This window comes from Apium graveolens, chromosome 7 (genome assembly GCF_009905375.1).
Source record: "Apium graveolens cultivar Ventura chromosome 7, ASM990537v1, whole genome shotgun sequence".
NCBI classification, from domain to species: Eukaryota; Viridiplantae; Streptophyta; class Magnoliopsida; order Apiales; family Apiaceae; genus Apium; species Apium graveolens.
In genome coordinates, this window is record NC_133653.1 from 82,011,031 (window position 1) to 82,027,395 (window position 16,365).

At 39.8% G+C, this 16,365-nt stretch overlaps 4 protein-coding genes across 4 annotated transcripts; 1 reads left to right on the forward strand and 3 right to left on the reverse strand.

Annotated features, from left to right (window-relative positions):
* Positions 1-6,648: 6,648 nt before the first annotated feature.
* On the reverse strand, positions 6,649-8,007 carry LOC141673802 (uncharacterized). Its single transcript, XM_074480537.1, has one exon. The coding sequence runs from the start codon at positions 8,005-8,007 to the stop codon at positions 6,649-6,651; it is 1,359 nt and encodes a 452-aa protein (XP_074336638.1).
* A 1,273-nt stretch (positions 8,008-9,280) lies between these two features.
* On the reverse strand, positions 9,281-9,880 carry LOC141673803 (uncharacterized). Its single transcript, XM_074480539.1, has one exon. It carries the CDS (start codon positions 9,878-9,880, stop codon positions 9,281-9,283), a length of 600 nt encoding a protein of 199 aa, XP_074336640.1.
* A 1,889-nt stretch (positions 9,881-11,769) lies between these two features.
* On the forward strand, positions 11,770-13,440 carry LOC141673804 (putative pentatricopeptide repeat-containing protein At3g15930). Its single transcript, XM_074480540.1, has one exon. It carries the CDS (start codon positions 11,770-11,772, stop codon positions 13,438-13,440), a length of 1,671 nt encoding a protein of 556 aa, XP_074336641.1.
* Positions 13,441-13,893: 453 nt separating this feature from the next.
* LOC141671536 (uncharacterized) lies at positions 13,894-15,972 on the reverse strand. Its single transcript, XM_074477808.1, has one exon. It carries the CDS (start codon positions 15,351-15,353, stop codon positions 14,103-14,105), a length of 1,251 nt encoding a protein of 416 aa, XP_074333909.1. The 5' UTR covers positions 15,354-15,972; the 3' UTR covers positions 13,894-14,102.
* Between the last annotated feature and the right edge of the window lie 393 nt (positions 15,973-16,365).

The following is a 16,365-nucleotide window of genomic DNA, read 5'->3' on the forward strand; positions in this document are numbered from 1 at the left end:
CAAGAAGCTCCTTCAGGCACATCTTTCCTCCCTGCAACTTCAGCAAATACAAGGCCTCCACCATGCTAGAGATGTGGATTCTATGAAGTGTTATATTGAGGAGATGAAGAAGGCTATTTCAGACAGGATAGATTCTAAACTTCCAGAAGCTACAATGCTTGACATCAAGATGCAATTAAGGAAAAATTCTGATCTGTCAACCAAGATAGATGCCTTGGATACAAGAATGTCAGCCATGGAAGCATCTTTTACTGCCATTCATCTCCATCAAGTCCAACAGACTAATCTACTTCAAAAACTGGTGGCAGCTCAAACCCCCTCCACAACTCAACTTGATGATAACAAAAAGGGGGAGAAAGGACCAAGTGAGGGGGAGAAGCTTCGGATACAAATCAGTAAAGTTATTGTGCCTTCAATTACTATCTTAAAGCCACCAGTCACAAATGGTATAGATCTGATTCAAGCAGCAGCAGCCAACTTGAAAGTTACTGAGAAAGAAAAGTTGAGTTTGGTCAACTGGGAGAAGATTGATGAGGAGATACAGAATAAGTTTGAACTTGTCAAGGAGCCAGTTAAGTCAGCCATCCATCACTCTCAAGTCAAGCAAATTAGTGTGAATGAGATGAGCATGAACTGTCTAGAAAGAGAACAATCTTCCTGCATCAAGTCTCCAAAGGTTGAAATGATACTTAAACCAAGGGCAAACTACTCAAAATCATCTTTGAAGAACCTCTTGGACACTGTGTATGAGACACCCAAGCCTGATGAGAAGAAGCTTCTGTCAAGATCAATTGCCTTCTATAAAGATCCAGCTGATTCAGCTTCTAAAAGGAGGATTGCTAAGATTTTTAGAAATGGGAAAGAAATTTGTGTGGTGGCTGGACACCCTCAATTTGCTCAAGCAAAGAGAGAAGAAAAAGCTAGATTGAAGCAGGAAAAGAAGCAGGCTGCTCTAGATGCTAAAAAGGCTAAATAGAAGAAAGAGCAGATTGCTATCTTGGCCAAACTACATGCTGTAAATTCATCACAACAAATTCCCTCTCAACCATCTGAAGCTACTGAATCAAGGAAGCAAGTTGAAGAACAGAAGAAATTTCCAAGAAAGAAAGAATTGGCTAAAAGAAATAAAAGGAGACTGGATATTGTTGACAAGGAATTGGAAGATTAATTTCCTAAGGAATCCACACCAGCTACAACTCAAGCAACAAAGCCCTCTGTGGTATTTGAAGACATAAGGGTGGTGGATCCCTACAGGAATATTCATGGTGAACCTATTGTGCCCAAGGATGAGCCAATAGAATGGGAGAACATACCAATTCCAGACTTCAATCTACCAATCCTTAGCAAGCCAAAAAGGACAAAGTCAAGAGCAGTCAAGAAAGTGAAGCTGTCTCCTCTCAAAACCAAATCCATAGTCAAAGCTCAGCCCAAAGTCAATAGGGGATACTATCTGTACTTATGTGACATCAAAGAATTTTCTGATCTAAATCTCTATATGGATGAACTAGATGAAGTAAGAGGTATTGATGCATACAGAAACCTACCTGAAAGGTTAGTGTTCAAGTACAAAGGAGGAAAGGAGATTCAGTGGCCACTTCACAGGATTCTTCAAGAGAGCCAAGCTGTACTAATTAAAGTTTATTCATCCTTCAAGAAGAACTTTGGGTTCAATGTCACTGCAAGAAGACTAGTATTGAAGAAGATTGAAGAACTAAGGAGTGTTAGAGCTAAAGATGCACTCCCAAATACTCTAATCATCCCTTACACAGGGAGAAGAGTGCATCTAAGGCCCTACTGGCTGATGGAGTTCATAGATGACAAAGGTGTGAGAAGATTCTTCAGATTAGAAGAACAATTGAGTATCTCTAGCAATGAGACTCTTTTGGAAATGCAAGGAAAGCTAAATCTCTCAGAATCTGATGAACTGGAATTCCACAGACAGCTCCAAAATCAAATTGATGAAAACAACAGAAAGCTTGGAAGAAGATCCAGACCTTCAAGAAACTAGATAAATCTGCTTAGGCTAGAGGAGCACCTTGAAAATGATTGTGAGCTAAACTTTGTACATTTTTTTTGAAGCACTTTTCAGTATTATCTACTTTCTTTTAAAGTTGTATGTTTAGGGTGTTTTGTTATCATCAAGTATCTCTTAATTTATGGCTACAATTCCAGTAGACATAAATTGGGGGAGATTGTTGTGCATATGTTGTGTACTTGATGATTACATGAACAAAACACCTAAGTAGATTTTACTTAGTAAAATAATGTAGCACTCGAAGGATAAGAATTATAGTCCCGACGGATAACTCATTATAGTCCCGACGGATGATGACTTAGTATCCATCGAGTGAGTAGCTTATGTAATAATAAGTCTGAAGCACATTTCTGCATACACCTTTGTATAGATTCTGTAGTAGCATATAAGTCATGTTGACTTTAACTAGATATGCAGAATAGGTTGATTAATTGTACATAGATGATGTCTTGTAATTCTGCATAAATGAAATGAAGTCAAGTGCCAAAATAGCTAACGACGGATGATTAACAAAGCCATCGACGGATGATCAAATGGCTATCAACGGATGTTCAATATAGCAGTCAACGGATGATCAATAAAGCCATCAACGGATGATCATAAACTCGACGGATGATCATGTACTCAACGGATAAAGAATTCAAATATCAGTTGACAGTGACAGCATAGTCACATGCGTCGAAGTGTATGCAAATGGAATGAGGAAGCCTATTAACTGGGTAATAGAGAACAAAGTAGCAAAATATTAGACCCGATAGTTTTTATAATGATCCTGTCTTTTGACTTTGTAATCTTGGTAATATATAAACCAAGAAGTAGCAAATAGAAACAGAAATCTGGGAACACAACAAGAGAACATTTGTAAGCAGAATTATTAGCATTTCTCTGTATTCTCAGTAGTTCAATATTTGTAAGCAGTTGTGGGCATTCTTGCACACAGGGTTCTCTCGATATATAATATATATCTCTGGTGGAATCATTCAAATCCACCAGAAAGTTTTTAAAGACTCTTGTTTTTAATTACTTGTGTTTTGATTCACTTAAGTTTTATTTCGTATTGTGCTAATCAATACACTTATATTTTGTTAGGTCACACACACACTGTAGAGGGGGTGAATACAGTGTATAGTACACTCAAATCGAACTTTAAGAACTTAAGTAACAGAAAACAAACTTTATTGAAACAATAAACTCTGTTACAGTATGGAACTGTTACCTCTCAGTGATGAACAAATATCACGAGAGCTGCTAGGGTTACAATGAATAATCTTTTCTAATAATGATAACACTTATAGTGTAAACCCTATGTCTGTGTTTATATACTACACAGTTACAAGATAATCGCTAATTGATATGGAATATAATTCTGCTTCCTAAAATATATCAATCAGATATCTTTTCTTCCAAGTATTCCATTCTTCACGGAATTCCTTCTTCATGCATATCTCTTCTTATGTTTATCTCGATCTTCTTTCCTTTAATCAGCTACTGTCCTTATCTGATTGTCCTTCAGCACTTAAGTTCTGATATCTATCTTCTAATGATTATCTCCTGATAATATAAGTACTGATATCCTTAAGTCCTGACTTCCAGTATAAGTACTGATCAACAGTTAAGTACTGATTTATCCTGTTCACGTAAGATCTGAAAGCTAAACATAAAACATATTAGCCATGACATTATCAAATATATCTAACAAATTTATATTTGAGTTAGAACATTTTATTTCAAGAAAAAGTTTCAAGAATTCCATTCAACCCCCCTTCTGTAATTCTTGTCATATTGTTAAGGGACTAACAATAAGTATGATTCTGAGTTTTTGGATAATTTTCATGGGCCGGTGTCTTTGTACTCCCATTTGCAGTTGAAGGAAAGTGCATTTTTGGAGAGTCATTCTCGTAAGGATATGATCCCTTTATGTCTATTGTTTTGTTCTTGTTCTATTTTTCTTTATTATTTAATAAGAATCATCTTTTCTGCAGTTGCTGGAAGCTCTTTAAAGAACTTACTTGACAGCGGAGTTCGAGGGAAGAAGATGGATAAGGCGATGATGTTCCTAGTTCAGAAAGCAAGTGGGTCAGCTCGCGAGGAGATGAGAGTTGGTGGTTCGAATACTGGGAAATCCAAAGTTGGCAGGTCTGTTTCGATTGAGTTGCTGAATGACAATGGGGATCGAGTTGTAGAGGATCATGAAGAAGTTGTCGCGGACGACCCTGAGCCGGTACCTATGAAGAGGCAGCGTTCGGATTTTGATGGGGCGAGGGTTGAGGTTAATCGTGTACCAATGAATAAAAAAATGACGATTATCGGAGGGAAAGGGCTTTGAAGACTTCCTCAGCTGTCAATGCATCGAGGGATGTGGTACGTATTGAGGTTCATCCTTGCGAGAGGTGGACTGGAGGCTCGACGGTGCCGCTACAGGTTTTTAGTGCCTTCCAGCTTCCCCAAGACATGGTGTCTTATTCTACTAAGAAGCGTAGTGATTTAGTGGATAGATGTATGGGTCGTGCTGTTCGGGTATGCATCTCTGATGCCTAATATTATTTCTTGTTTGATTTTAAAGTTTCGTTTTGACGTATGTATTTTGTTTTGTTTCTAGTTCCTTTCATATTTTACTTACATCATGAGTGAATTTAAGAATGATGGTGATGGCGGGTCATCCTCTAGGCTTAGCGCTGATCTTGGGTCGATGACTCGAGAGAAGAAAAAATTTGAGGATTTGTATTTGGCGGCGGATCGCCGGGCTGGTGAGTTGGTTGTGGCTAATACGAAGCTAAGCACACAGGTTAGTGAGTTGGAAGTGGAGCGTCATGTTTTTAGCAAGAAGATGGCTGAACTGGAGGAAGCCTTACGCAATGTTACTCTGTCGAGGGACGATGAGAAGAGAATGCGGGAGAAAGCTGAGAAGGACTTTGTGGACCTAACTGCTTCTAACAAGATTTTGATTGAAGATAACTGTCAGATGAAGATGGAATTGGAGAAGAATATTGAGGATATCGCAAAGGCGTTGGGTGATGGCTATGGTCGTTGTTTAACGAGGTTATTGGGTGTTGGGGTCGACATAGCCGATCATTCATTCGAGGATTATATCCATGATTTTGCTCATGCCAGGGAGACTACCCAAGATCTTCCTCCTAAAGACGATGCTTGAAGGCGGGGAATGCCCCGTTGTGATGTAATAAGAGTTTTGAACCTTTGGTATTTGCTGATGATTATTAAATTGTCTTGTTATTCCTGTTGGTTTTATTTTAAGGCGTAAAAGATTATATGCTTTTTACTCTGATTTTTGTTTTCTTGCTCAATTATAATCTTGTTTGTTTAGACTTTTTGCAAAGAAAAGAAAAAACTTTTTTTTTGCATGAGAGGGGATAATAAGTAACGAAATTTGTCTTGATAGATAGTAAGGGGACTTTATATATGACAAGATTTAAATTTTCTTTGGCTAACTATTCGTGTCGTGCCCGTATTCTCAAGTTTTGATTTAGTACTTTATGAATTTGGATATTTGTTTTGTTTTTGTTTTTTTTGAATGCCCCTCCTCCTTGAGTTGGTATCAAATGTGATTGAAAATTTGAAAGATAAGTTGAAAGTTTCATAAGATACCTCAAAAATTTCCAATATTATAAACTAAATAACCCTCGATGGGGATCTCATAACGATCCTCATTGCATCGAGGGTTATTTTTGGTGGGGCAGTTGTAGCCTTGAAATTTCAAATATTACACATAGGAACACATTAATGACAAAATTTCTTGAGATGGATGCCATTCCAGGCGTTCTTAATTGGTTGACCGTCGAGGTGTGAGAGCTCATAAGTTCCCATACTGACGACCTTCAAAATTCTGTACGGGCCTTCCCACATTGGTTTAAGCTTTCCTGTGACAGTGGGCTGTGATGCAACGGAATCTCGAAGGATAAGGTCTCCTAGTTTAAAGCGCTTGTTTTTTACTCTCTTGTTAAAGTAATTTACAGTCTTTTCTTGTTACGCGATCATGCGTAGTTGAGATTCCTCTCTTATTTATTCAAGCAAGTCATTGTGAAATCGCAAGCCCTCGAGCACGAGGGAAGGGTCAAAAACTTCGATCCTTGGGGAAATTAGGCTTATCTCAACTGGCACGACTGCATCGACGTCATACGCTATGCGAAAAGGGGTTTTACCTGTCGCGCTTCGGGGGGTCGTCATGTATGACCACAACATATATGGAAGCTCATCAACCCAGCAGCGGGGAATTTCTTCAATTCTTTTATTTAACCCTTGTAGGATGGTTCTATTCGTTACTTCTGCCAGCCCATTGGCCTGTGGATACGCAACCGAGGCCTTGATATGTTGGATTTTTAACTCTTTTAAAGCTTTCTCAAATTGTGCCCCCACAAATTGCGTGCCATTGTCTGAAACTAAGATTCATGGGATTCCAAAGCGAAATACCACATATTCCGTGAAAACTCAATCATTTCTTTCTCTCTGATCTTTGAAAGAGGTTTTGCCTCGACCCATTTTGTAGCATAATCCACTGCGACCACGATATATTAGCACTGATGTTTAGATTTTGGAAAGGGTCCTATGATATCGATGCATCACTGGAAGAAGGGGCATGGGGCGAGGATTGAATTGAGCTATGTCGTGGGTCGATAATTTACGCTTCCATGTAGTTGACATGCTTGGCACTTTCTAACATATTCCTCACAATCTTTCCGAATTATGGGCCAATATAGACCTTGTCTGATTATTTTAAGGGCTAGGTTTTTTCCTCCGAGGTGATCCCTACAGATTCCCGTGTTTACCTCGACCATCGCTTGATGGGCTTCTTCTAATATCAAACATCGGAGCAGAGGTTCGGATAGAGCGCGCCGATATAGCGACGAACCAATTACACAGTAATTTCTTGCCTTAAACATGAGTGAGTGAGCTTCGCGTTTCCCGTCAGGGAGTTTGTTTTTTATAATGTACTCGAGGAATGGCTTTCGCCAGTCGGGGTTATCCTGGATCTGGTTGATATAAAACTCATCGATGGCGGGAGCCGTTAAGATGTCGACATATACCGGATTGAGATTGACAGGTAAATTAGAGGATGCTAACTTGGCCAGGGAATCAGCCCACTGGTTCTCTTCTCTGTCGATATGCGAAAGTTTCCATGAGGAGAACTTCTTGAGTAGCTCTTGTGTTCGTTCCAAATATCGAGCCATTTTTTCATTGTGTGTCTTGAATTCCCCGCTTATTTGTTTAGAGACTAGTTGAGAATCTCCGAATATGTCAATAATCTCGGCCTCGAGGTCCGTCGCCAGTCTTAAGCCTGCGATGAGTGCCTCATATTCGGCGATATTATTTGTAGCTGGGAATTCAAACTTTAGAGTTTGCTGGACTTTAAATCCCTCCGGGCTTATTAAGATAATTCCCGCTCCTCCAGAGTCGGCCATCGAGGATCTGTCAATGAATAACAACCACGGTCTTAAATGATTTTCGTTGGGACTCTGGGTTTTAGCTTGGAATTGACATTCAGCAATGAAGTCTGAAAGGACCTGGGCCTTTATCGCAGCTCGAGGCTTATACTCGATGTAGAACTGACTCAATTCAATTGTCCACGCAGCAAGTCTACCCGTCATGTCAGGCTTGTGTAGGATCCTCTTTAGGGGTTGATTCGTAAGCACATGTATCTCCCTCGCCTGGAAATAGTGTCGCAGTTTTCGGCTTGCAAAAACTAAGGCATAGACCAACTTTTCTACTTGCGGGTATCTGACTTCGGCATCCCGAAGAGAGTGACTAATGTAGTACACCGGGATTTCTTTTCCCTCATCGGCTCGAACCAGTACAGCCGCGACAGTTTTGTTGGAGGCTGAGAGATATACTTTCAATGGCTCGCCTGGTAAAGGCCGAGTGAGGATGGGTGGGTTTGTTAGGAATGCTTTTAGCTTGGAGAAATTCTTTTCACACTCATCGCTCCACTCGAAGTGTGAGGACTTGGAAGCTTTTTTCATTGCTCAGAAAAAGGGAAGGCATCTTTTTGACGATTGGGGAATAAACCTTCGAAGTGCAGCGATACAACTAGTTAGTTTTTGTAAATCTTTTACGGATTTTGGATTTTCCATTTCCAAGATTGCTTTTGTTTGAGATGGATCTGCTTCGATACCTCTTTGTGTGACTTAAAAGCCAAGGAATTTTCCGGCAGTAAGACCGAATGAAAATTTAGCTGGGTTTAACCGCATATCGTTTTTTCTTGCGTTTTCAAATGTTTCGCGAAGGTCTAACACATGGTCGAAGGAAATCTTCAACTTTGTAATCATGACATCGACGTATATCAGCATGTTTCTCCCGATCTGCGAGGCGAATATTTTATCCATCATTTATTGAAAAGTGGCCCCAGCATTGATTAAACCGAAAGGCATCACTCAGTAGCCGAAGACTCCCCGGTGTGTGATGAATGCAGTCTGCTGCCAATCTTGTGAGTCCATTTTAATCTGGTTGTACCGCGAAAAGGCATCCATAAAAGAGAGAAGTTCATTTCCCGTTGTCGCATCAATGAGTTGATCAATATTTGGAAGTGGATAAAAGTCTTTAGGATAGGCCTTATTCACATCTGAGTAATCGATGCACATTCTCCACTTCCCGTTACTTTTTTTGACCAATACCACATTCGAGATCTATGTGGGGAATTGTACCGGCTCAATGAAACTGGCCTCGAGTAATCTATCGATCTCTTGGTCGATGACCCCTCTTTTCTCGACGGAAAATGTTCGGTGTTTCTGCCTCACTGGCCTGATGTGTTTGCTGATGTGTAAAGAGTGTCGAGCGACGACTTCGGGAATTCCAGGCATCTCTTTTGGATCACAGGCGAAAATGTCAGAGAATTCACGAATAAGGCACGTGATATCTTTCTTTAACTGCTCAGGGAGATTTTTTCCGACCCATGTAGTTTTCTCAGGGTTACCTTCAAATACTTTAATTTCTTCGGTTTCTTTGACGGGAGAGCAAGAGTTGCTAATGGCGGATCAACAAGGGCTCTGGAGTCGATATCGAGCACTTGATTGACGTCTAATTCTTCATTAGCCTTTTTTTTGGAGACACGGTGGTTAAGTAGCATTGTCTTGTTGTTGCCTGGTCACCGATCATTTCTCCTACACCAAAGTCTGTGGGGAATTTCATTTTCAAGTGAGAGATAGACGTTATAGCTCGGAGTGCAGTGATCGTTGTTCGCCCCAATATGGCGTTGAAACTAGAGGAGGCATTGATCACGTGGAATTTGACAACCTTTCAAACCTGACACAGTGGAGAGCCAAAAAGCCCTGGCATGTCGATGGTTCCTACCACATGGACCTCATTGCCTGTGAACCCGTACAACGGTGTTCGGGAATTTTCAAGTCTTCGATCTCTGATGTCCATTCGGGAGAAAGCATGATGATATAGGACGTCGACGGAGCTACCATTATCGACCAGCATCTTCTTAACTGTGTTGTTTCCCACACGCGTGGTGATGACAAGGGCATCTTGGTGACCTTCGATGAGACCGGGACGGTAATCATCGTCGGAGAAAGAGATGACTGGGGAGGGATTCACTCGAGGGCGTTTAGCTGTCGAGGGATTGACATTAAAAACTTCTCGAGCGTAAAGCTTGCGAGAGTTGTGAGAGAGGCCCCAGGCGGCTATACCGCCAAAGAAGACGTCAATTACACGGTCGTCCTCATCTCGATGGTGGCGTCTGGACGCATCATCCTGTTGTACATAGTGGACAAGTTGTCCTCGGCGAATCTTTCCTTCGATGAGGTTGCTGAGTTGAAAGCATTGCTCTGTTCTATGGCCGGTGTCTTCATGATATTCACAATATCTGGAGCTTGGGGGTCTGCCCGATTTCATGGGTCTTGGAAGACGGTAGTCTGGCTCTGTTTTTAAGATTGCCAAAATTGCCACCTCTTCGGCGTTGAGTTTAGTAAATTCTTTCTCAGATCGATTGCGGGGTTGCCAATCTCTTTCTCTTCTATCCCTCGGAGGGAGATCAGATATGAGCGGTGGCGGTGATCGGAGACGTTCTCAGCGCCTTTCCCGTGCGGGGGATCGTGGACTATAGCTGCGGCGCCGTTCATATCTTGACGGCCTCTGAGGGGATTGTATGCAGCTTACTGCTTCTTGGAGCATCATGCGATGTTCTATAATCTGGAATGCAGCTTGAAGGGTTTTTGGCCTCTTTTCAAAAATTTCTTCTAAAAGTAGCCCATGCCTGGATTTATCGATGCCTGCTGTCAGGAAATTGACGGCCATCTGCTCTATTAAGTCCGGAATTTCTGCTATCTCTTCCCTGAACCGGGTTCAGAAACTCCGGAGACTTTCACCGGAACGTTGAAGCATTGTCATCAAGGATGCTATAACTTTGATTCCTTTGTAGTTACTGGAGAATCGAGCTTGGAACTTGCTCTTCATAGTTGTCCACGAATCAATTGACCGAGGTGGCAGGTTACTATACCATCAGAGTGCCGTGCCTTGGAGGCAAATGGAGAAAAACTGACACCTAGCGACCTCCAAGTGGCCGAAGAAAGCCATGCGACCGTCAAAAGTATTTAGAAATGCTAACGGGTCTGAAGATCCGTCGAAATGATCGAGGGCAGGCGTTTTGAACGTCTTGTCGATGCGTGCTTTTTCAAGAACCAACGACAGGGGACTCTTAGATACAGTTTCAAACCCCGACTGATTTCTCATTATGGTGCGCATCTGAGCGATTTTCTCTTGCAACTTGGCAAATTCCTTGTGGACTCAGTTCGTTGAGAGACGTCGGCAGACGACACTGTGCGTTGCGATGTCCTCGCGGTTGTGAGTACGTCGACTCTGCTGATGGCTCATACTCGTAGTCGGCGTCTTCGTCATCGATGTAGTGATCATCGTCTTGCCCTTCGTTTTTAATCGATGCTTGCTGAAGTTCTCGACGAATACGATGGATTTCATGCTGTCGTTCGAGCTTGGCTTGAAGCATTTGTGTCTCACGTTCTAGGAGCTCAAGCTCCTCATCGGAGTATGGTAAATCCTTCGGGCATTCATTGTTTTGAGCCTTTAACCTTTCAACCTTTTCAAGGTGAAGTTGCATGTCGCTTGACAACACATTTTTTCCCTTGGATGTCTGGATCCTTTGTCGCTGATCCGATTTGAACTTTCTCTTCCTGTCTCGCTGATCTACATCTGATAACTTCGGCGACTGATCATGAGAAGCTCCCTCAGGTGGGGGAAATAAACACTTCGGCTTCAAAGTCGAATGTTTGGGTGGCTCCTGCGCCTCGTGACTTTTAGGATTGGTGACAGGTTCCGCCACGGGTTCTTTCACCTGAGTTGGTCCGGCTGTTGCCGGATCAATCTCTTCAACGATCATACTTTGGTTGGATCTATAAAGTAAAGGTCCTTCTAGCGCCAAATGATGAGCCTTTAATATTTATTAATATATAAGACTAAATTATACGGAGTAATTTTCTTTACTTAATTTGCCAACCTCTTTCAATGAGGTTGTTGTCTCTTATTTAAACTAAGTCCCCAAATGGGCTTATTGATACAAATGAGCCTTCTTGGGTTTTACATTAATAACTAATAGCTGTTCTAATTACAACTCCTTTGAGCCTTCTTCTTCTTGTCCAACGAAACCCATATAAAGCAGAAAAGGTGGGTTTGAAAATCAGAAGTAATCTCACCCTACCAAAACCACAAAACTGCACCAAAGACCAAAAGGAAAATCCCACCAACAACACAAATCATTTGAAATGTGAATAATGTGTATGCCACTAGAAGCATTACTAGTGTCACTCAAAACACCATCTCACTGCATTAAAAAACTTGATCAAACACTCGCCCAAACCATTATAACTGGTCTGATTTACACCAACAAAGCATGGAACACCATTCTTAGAGCTTACTCCAAAACCAACAAACCCATTCAAACTCTTATCATTTACAACCACTTTATTCAATCTCACTCTATCTACCCTGATAAATACACCTACCCTGTTATCATTTCAGCTTCTACACGCCTGCATTGTGTCCCTAAAGCCAAAGAAACTCATGCCCGTGTCGTAAAAGTTGGTGTGGACACTGACTTGTATGTGCAGAATGCACTTATTCATTTTTACGGGTTTACAGGACAGTTGATTGAGGCACGTAGAGTGTTTGATAGAATGTGTGAAAGGGATGTTACTAGTTGGAATACTATTTTAGGTTGTTATGGTGGTAAAACAAGTTTAGGAACTGAAATGATGAGTTTGTTTGGGAGTATGGTGCGTGAGGGTGTGAGGGCTGATAGGATTACGATGGTGATTTTGTTGACAGTTTGCGGACAAATTAGGGGACTAGAGTTTGGGAGGTTGATTCATGGTTATGTTGTTAAAATGGGAATGCAATACGAATTGAATATCGAGAATGCATTGCTAGATATCTATGCTAAATGTGGACAGATGGATGCATTGTTGAAAAAGTTTAATGATATGTATGGAACAAGAGATATTGTGTCGTATACAGTATTGATTAATAGTTATATAGAGACGGGAAGGATTGATATGGCTCGTGAAATTTTCGATGACATGCCTGAGAAAGACATTGTTTTGTGGAACTCGATGATTCATGGTTATGTGAAGGAGAAGCGTCCACAGGAAGCTTTAGAGCTTCTTGTTCATATGGAGAATGAATCTGTGCGACCAGATGAAAACACTATTGTTAGCTTGCTGACAGCTTGCTCTAGTTTGTCGAACCTGAGGTATGGCAGACACATTCATCGAACCGTCCTCAGAAACAATATCAAACAAGATGTATTTGTTGAAACAGCTTTAATTAATATGTATTTTAAGTGTGGGGGAATCGCGGATGCTATGATCATTTTCTTTAAAATGAAATATAAAGATGTATTCACGTGGACGACAACAATTGAAGGCCTTGCGAGGTCTGGATTTGAAACTCAAGCTTTAAAATTGTTTCATCAAATGGAGAGACAAGGAACTAGGCCGAATGAGGCTACCTTTGTTTCTACACTGACAGCATGCAGACAAGCAGGACTTGTTGATGATGGTTGTCGCTTGTTTAAATGGATGATAGAAGTCTACGGGATTCAACCTAGTATTGAGCATTTTACCAGTCTAGTTGAGTTGTTAAGTAAAGCTGGGTTGTTGCATCAGGCTGAGGAGTTCATTAGCTTCATTGTACCTAAAGAAAGACTAATAGCTTACAAGACTCTGCTTAGTGCTTGTATGAGTTATTCAGAAATTAATCTAGGACTGAGAATTGCAAATAAACTCCTACAGTTGGGTTCAGCGAGTCATGAAGTATATGTCCTGTTATCAAACTTCTATGCTGAAGCGGGTCTTTGGTATAAAGTTGAAGAGACCAGAAAAGTTATGAAAGAACTCAATACGAGAAAGCAGACAGGTGTTAGCTACATAGAACTTTTGTCCTGATTTACACCTAAAACTACAAGTACTGGAAAGCTACCTTGAACAACAGAATTACAGAGCAGTGTAATGTTATATTCTAAATTCTAGAATTCATTTATATGTTATTGCCACTTGACAGGATATTGTTTTTTCAAATTGATCTATAGCTATCAGATACATCCTAAAGATTATATGTTAATATTTTTTGAGTACTGGTTCATTTAATCCTACTTGAAAATGATACATAACAAATAAGAAACAGAATTAGAGGCTGAAAGTGACTTTTTGAGTACACCAAACCGTGAAGTAATAATTTATGTATGCCGTTCATCTCCTCAGTTCCGTAACTGAGCATTTTTGAACATCAAAATCTTCTTAAATATAAATCATTGAATGCACCTCAAGAAGACCATAAAACAAGGTAGAAGCTACTGAACATACATAGTATAGACAATTATATGAACCAAAAGGCAGCAATGAAATGAAAGGAAAAAGTATCATTGAATTATCATCAGTTTGTAGATTTTTACAGTGAATAATACAACACATATGGCTGGACTTCCAACCAGGTTGATTTCTCTTTGATAGTGGGCATCCAAAGCAGAATTTAAACAATCACTAATCACAGAGAAACGACTACATGGATTGAAGTAAAAAAGAGTGCTTTTAACAAGAGCACCCAAAATCTAAACACGAATTTTACCAGATGATTGCAACGAGGCATGTGCATCTTCTTTGTTTCCAAGTGGTTTCAAAATCAAGCAGCATGCTAACGTAAAAATTATTGCAAAAATCCGTCCGCCAACAAGCCCAGAAAGAATGATCAAACAAAATACCCAATATTTTGAAATCCACATTGTTTGTCTTCCTGATTCGGCGACACCAACACCTGCCTCCTTACTTAGAACCAATTCACAAGGATCAGAACTAATCTGCGAAATATTAACTTCACTTTCACTCTGTTTTGCATGGCCATCAATTTGCTTAAGCTCATTGATCCCATATTTGTCAATACATGTATCTATTTCCGTTGACTCGGGTACTTCACTTCCAAAACCTGGTACTATACTTTCCAAACCAGACCCTTTTCTTCTGGACTTGCCCAATTTCTTCTTAACAAGTTTCCTCATCTTTGTTTTCAGCTTAGCCCTCCGAGAACCCTCTTGTTTAAGTTCATCTTCTTTCTCCGGTAAACTCTTCAATTCCATTCTCTCAACTTCTAATTCTTTGTCAGAATCCAAACATATGATCGGCTTAATCACATCATCCAAATCAACTTCAATCTCCATACTTTGAACATTCAACTTAAAATCTTCAACCGAATCCTGACAAATAGAATCAACACCCCCTCTGATCCTTACAAAACACAAAACTTTCTCAACAATCACTTTCAGCATCCTTTTATAATCCGAACACGATTTCGACAATCCATACACATAATTCCCCACATACTCAAGTAAAAACAAAGAAAATGCAGACACGCTGACCCCTAACACCAACCTCTTAGTCACCAAAGCCAAAACTGCCATAAACAAAACCTTCAAAACAGCAATAAAAATACTACCTTTACCCTCAACAACTTTCTCGAATCTTTCTTTACCACTTACCACATCATCCTCAATTTGATTCGTGGAATACCTATCTGACTTTACCAATTCAACATCCATATTTACAAATTCAACTTCCGAATTCGTGGAACACCTTTCTGGATTCACTATTTGTAAATCTGAATTACAATAACTTATCGAATCGGAGCCAGAAGATCGCTTTTTCTTTGCAGATTTCTTCAAACGATCTCGATTTTTATGGAAGAGGTCAATAATTGAAGTAGGAAATCCAGTTTGAACAACAAGAGAACCACCATGTTTCGATGAATTAAACCGATCAGCCAATCGAGAGATTCTTGATCCCTGATTTTTCTTCCAAGGAAATGGCATGGCTAATTGTTCTTGATCTTAATATTGATCACAACAAATCAAAACAACCAAGCCAAAATTCAACCTTCAAGTCATAACCCAAAAAGAAGTCTTGACAATTACAACATATCACAACCCAACAACCCAGAGATTGAATCTTTAAGTTAATAAACCAAAAGGGGTATTGACAATTACAACAAATCAACACTAAACAACCCAAAGATTGAATCTTTAAGTTAATAACTCAAATGGGCTATTGAGAAATACAACAAATCAAGACTAAACAAGCCAAAGATTGAATCTTTAGACAAACCCAAATTGGGTTTTGATAATTACAATAAAACTAACTTGGTTTTGTTAAAGTCATAGGAAAGTTTTGTGCAAATACAAGTTTCTTGTGAGAGTGCATAAATATATAATAAATAATGTAGATGAAAGAGGAAATGAAAGGGACTGTTAGTTAGGGAACTGAGAATGAAAGAAAGACAAATGATTGAATATATAGAGGCATGTAAGTATATGTTACCTGGTAGTCAATGACGAAAGTTTTGGAAACCCTAGTAAATGAACAGGGTAAACAAACGTGTTTGAGATGGACCAAGACTTTAGACTTGTACAGATAGATACGAGTAACAGAAACAGATGGATGCAGGGGAGAAATTTCATGTAGGCATGCCATGTATAACAGACAGACTTCGAGTTCTGTCGTTTCAGGTACTGGGTTCAATCCTCGCTCACTCCGAGAATTTATGAGAACAGATACTCATTTGTAAGATTATAAGTCATATTTGTCAAAAAAACAGTCAGACTTCAAAACTCAAATCATGTTACTTTTTTTTCATAATATATTTATGATTATAAAATAAAAAATATCTTATTTTTGCATGTTAACTATTAATTTTATGATTAGGACTGAAGAGCAAGTTTAATAATATCCTAAAGGGATGTTCTTAGTTAAAATTTCATATTTAAACAGGACTCGAACAACTTGTGCGTCAAGCGGGAAATTTTATAACCGACATGAAAACGAACA

What these genes read in the sequence shown, in the direction of transcription:
- LOC141673802 (XM_074480537.1), bottom strand. Translation starts at nt 8,007, where the DNA reads ATGAAAAAAGCTTCCAAGTCCTCACACTTCGAGTGGAGCGATGAGTGT.
- LOC141673803 (XM_074480539.1), bottom strand. Translation starts at nt 9,880, where the DNA reads ATGAAATCGGGCAGACCCCCAAGCTCCAGATATTGTGAATATCATGAA.
- LOC141673804 (XM_074480540.1), top strand. Translation starts at nt 11,770, where the DNA reads ATGTGTATGCCACTAGAAGCATTACTAGTGTCACTCAAAACACCATCT.
- LOC141671536 (XM_074477808.1), bottom strand. Translation starts at nt 15,353, where the DNA reads ATGCCATTTCCTTGGAAGAAAAATCAGGGATCAAGAATCTCTCGATTG.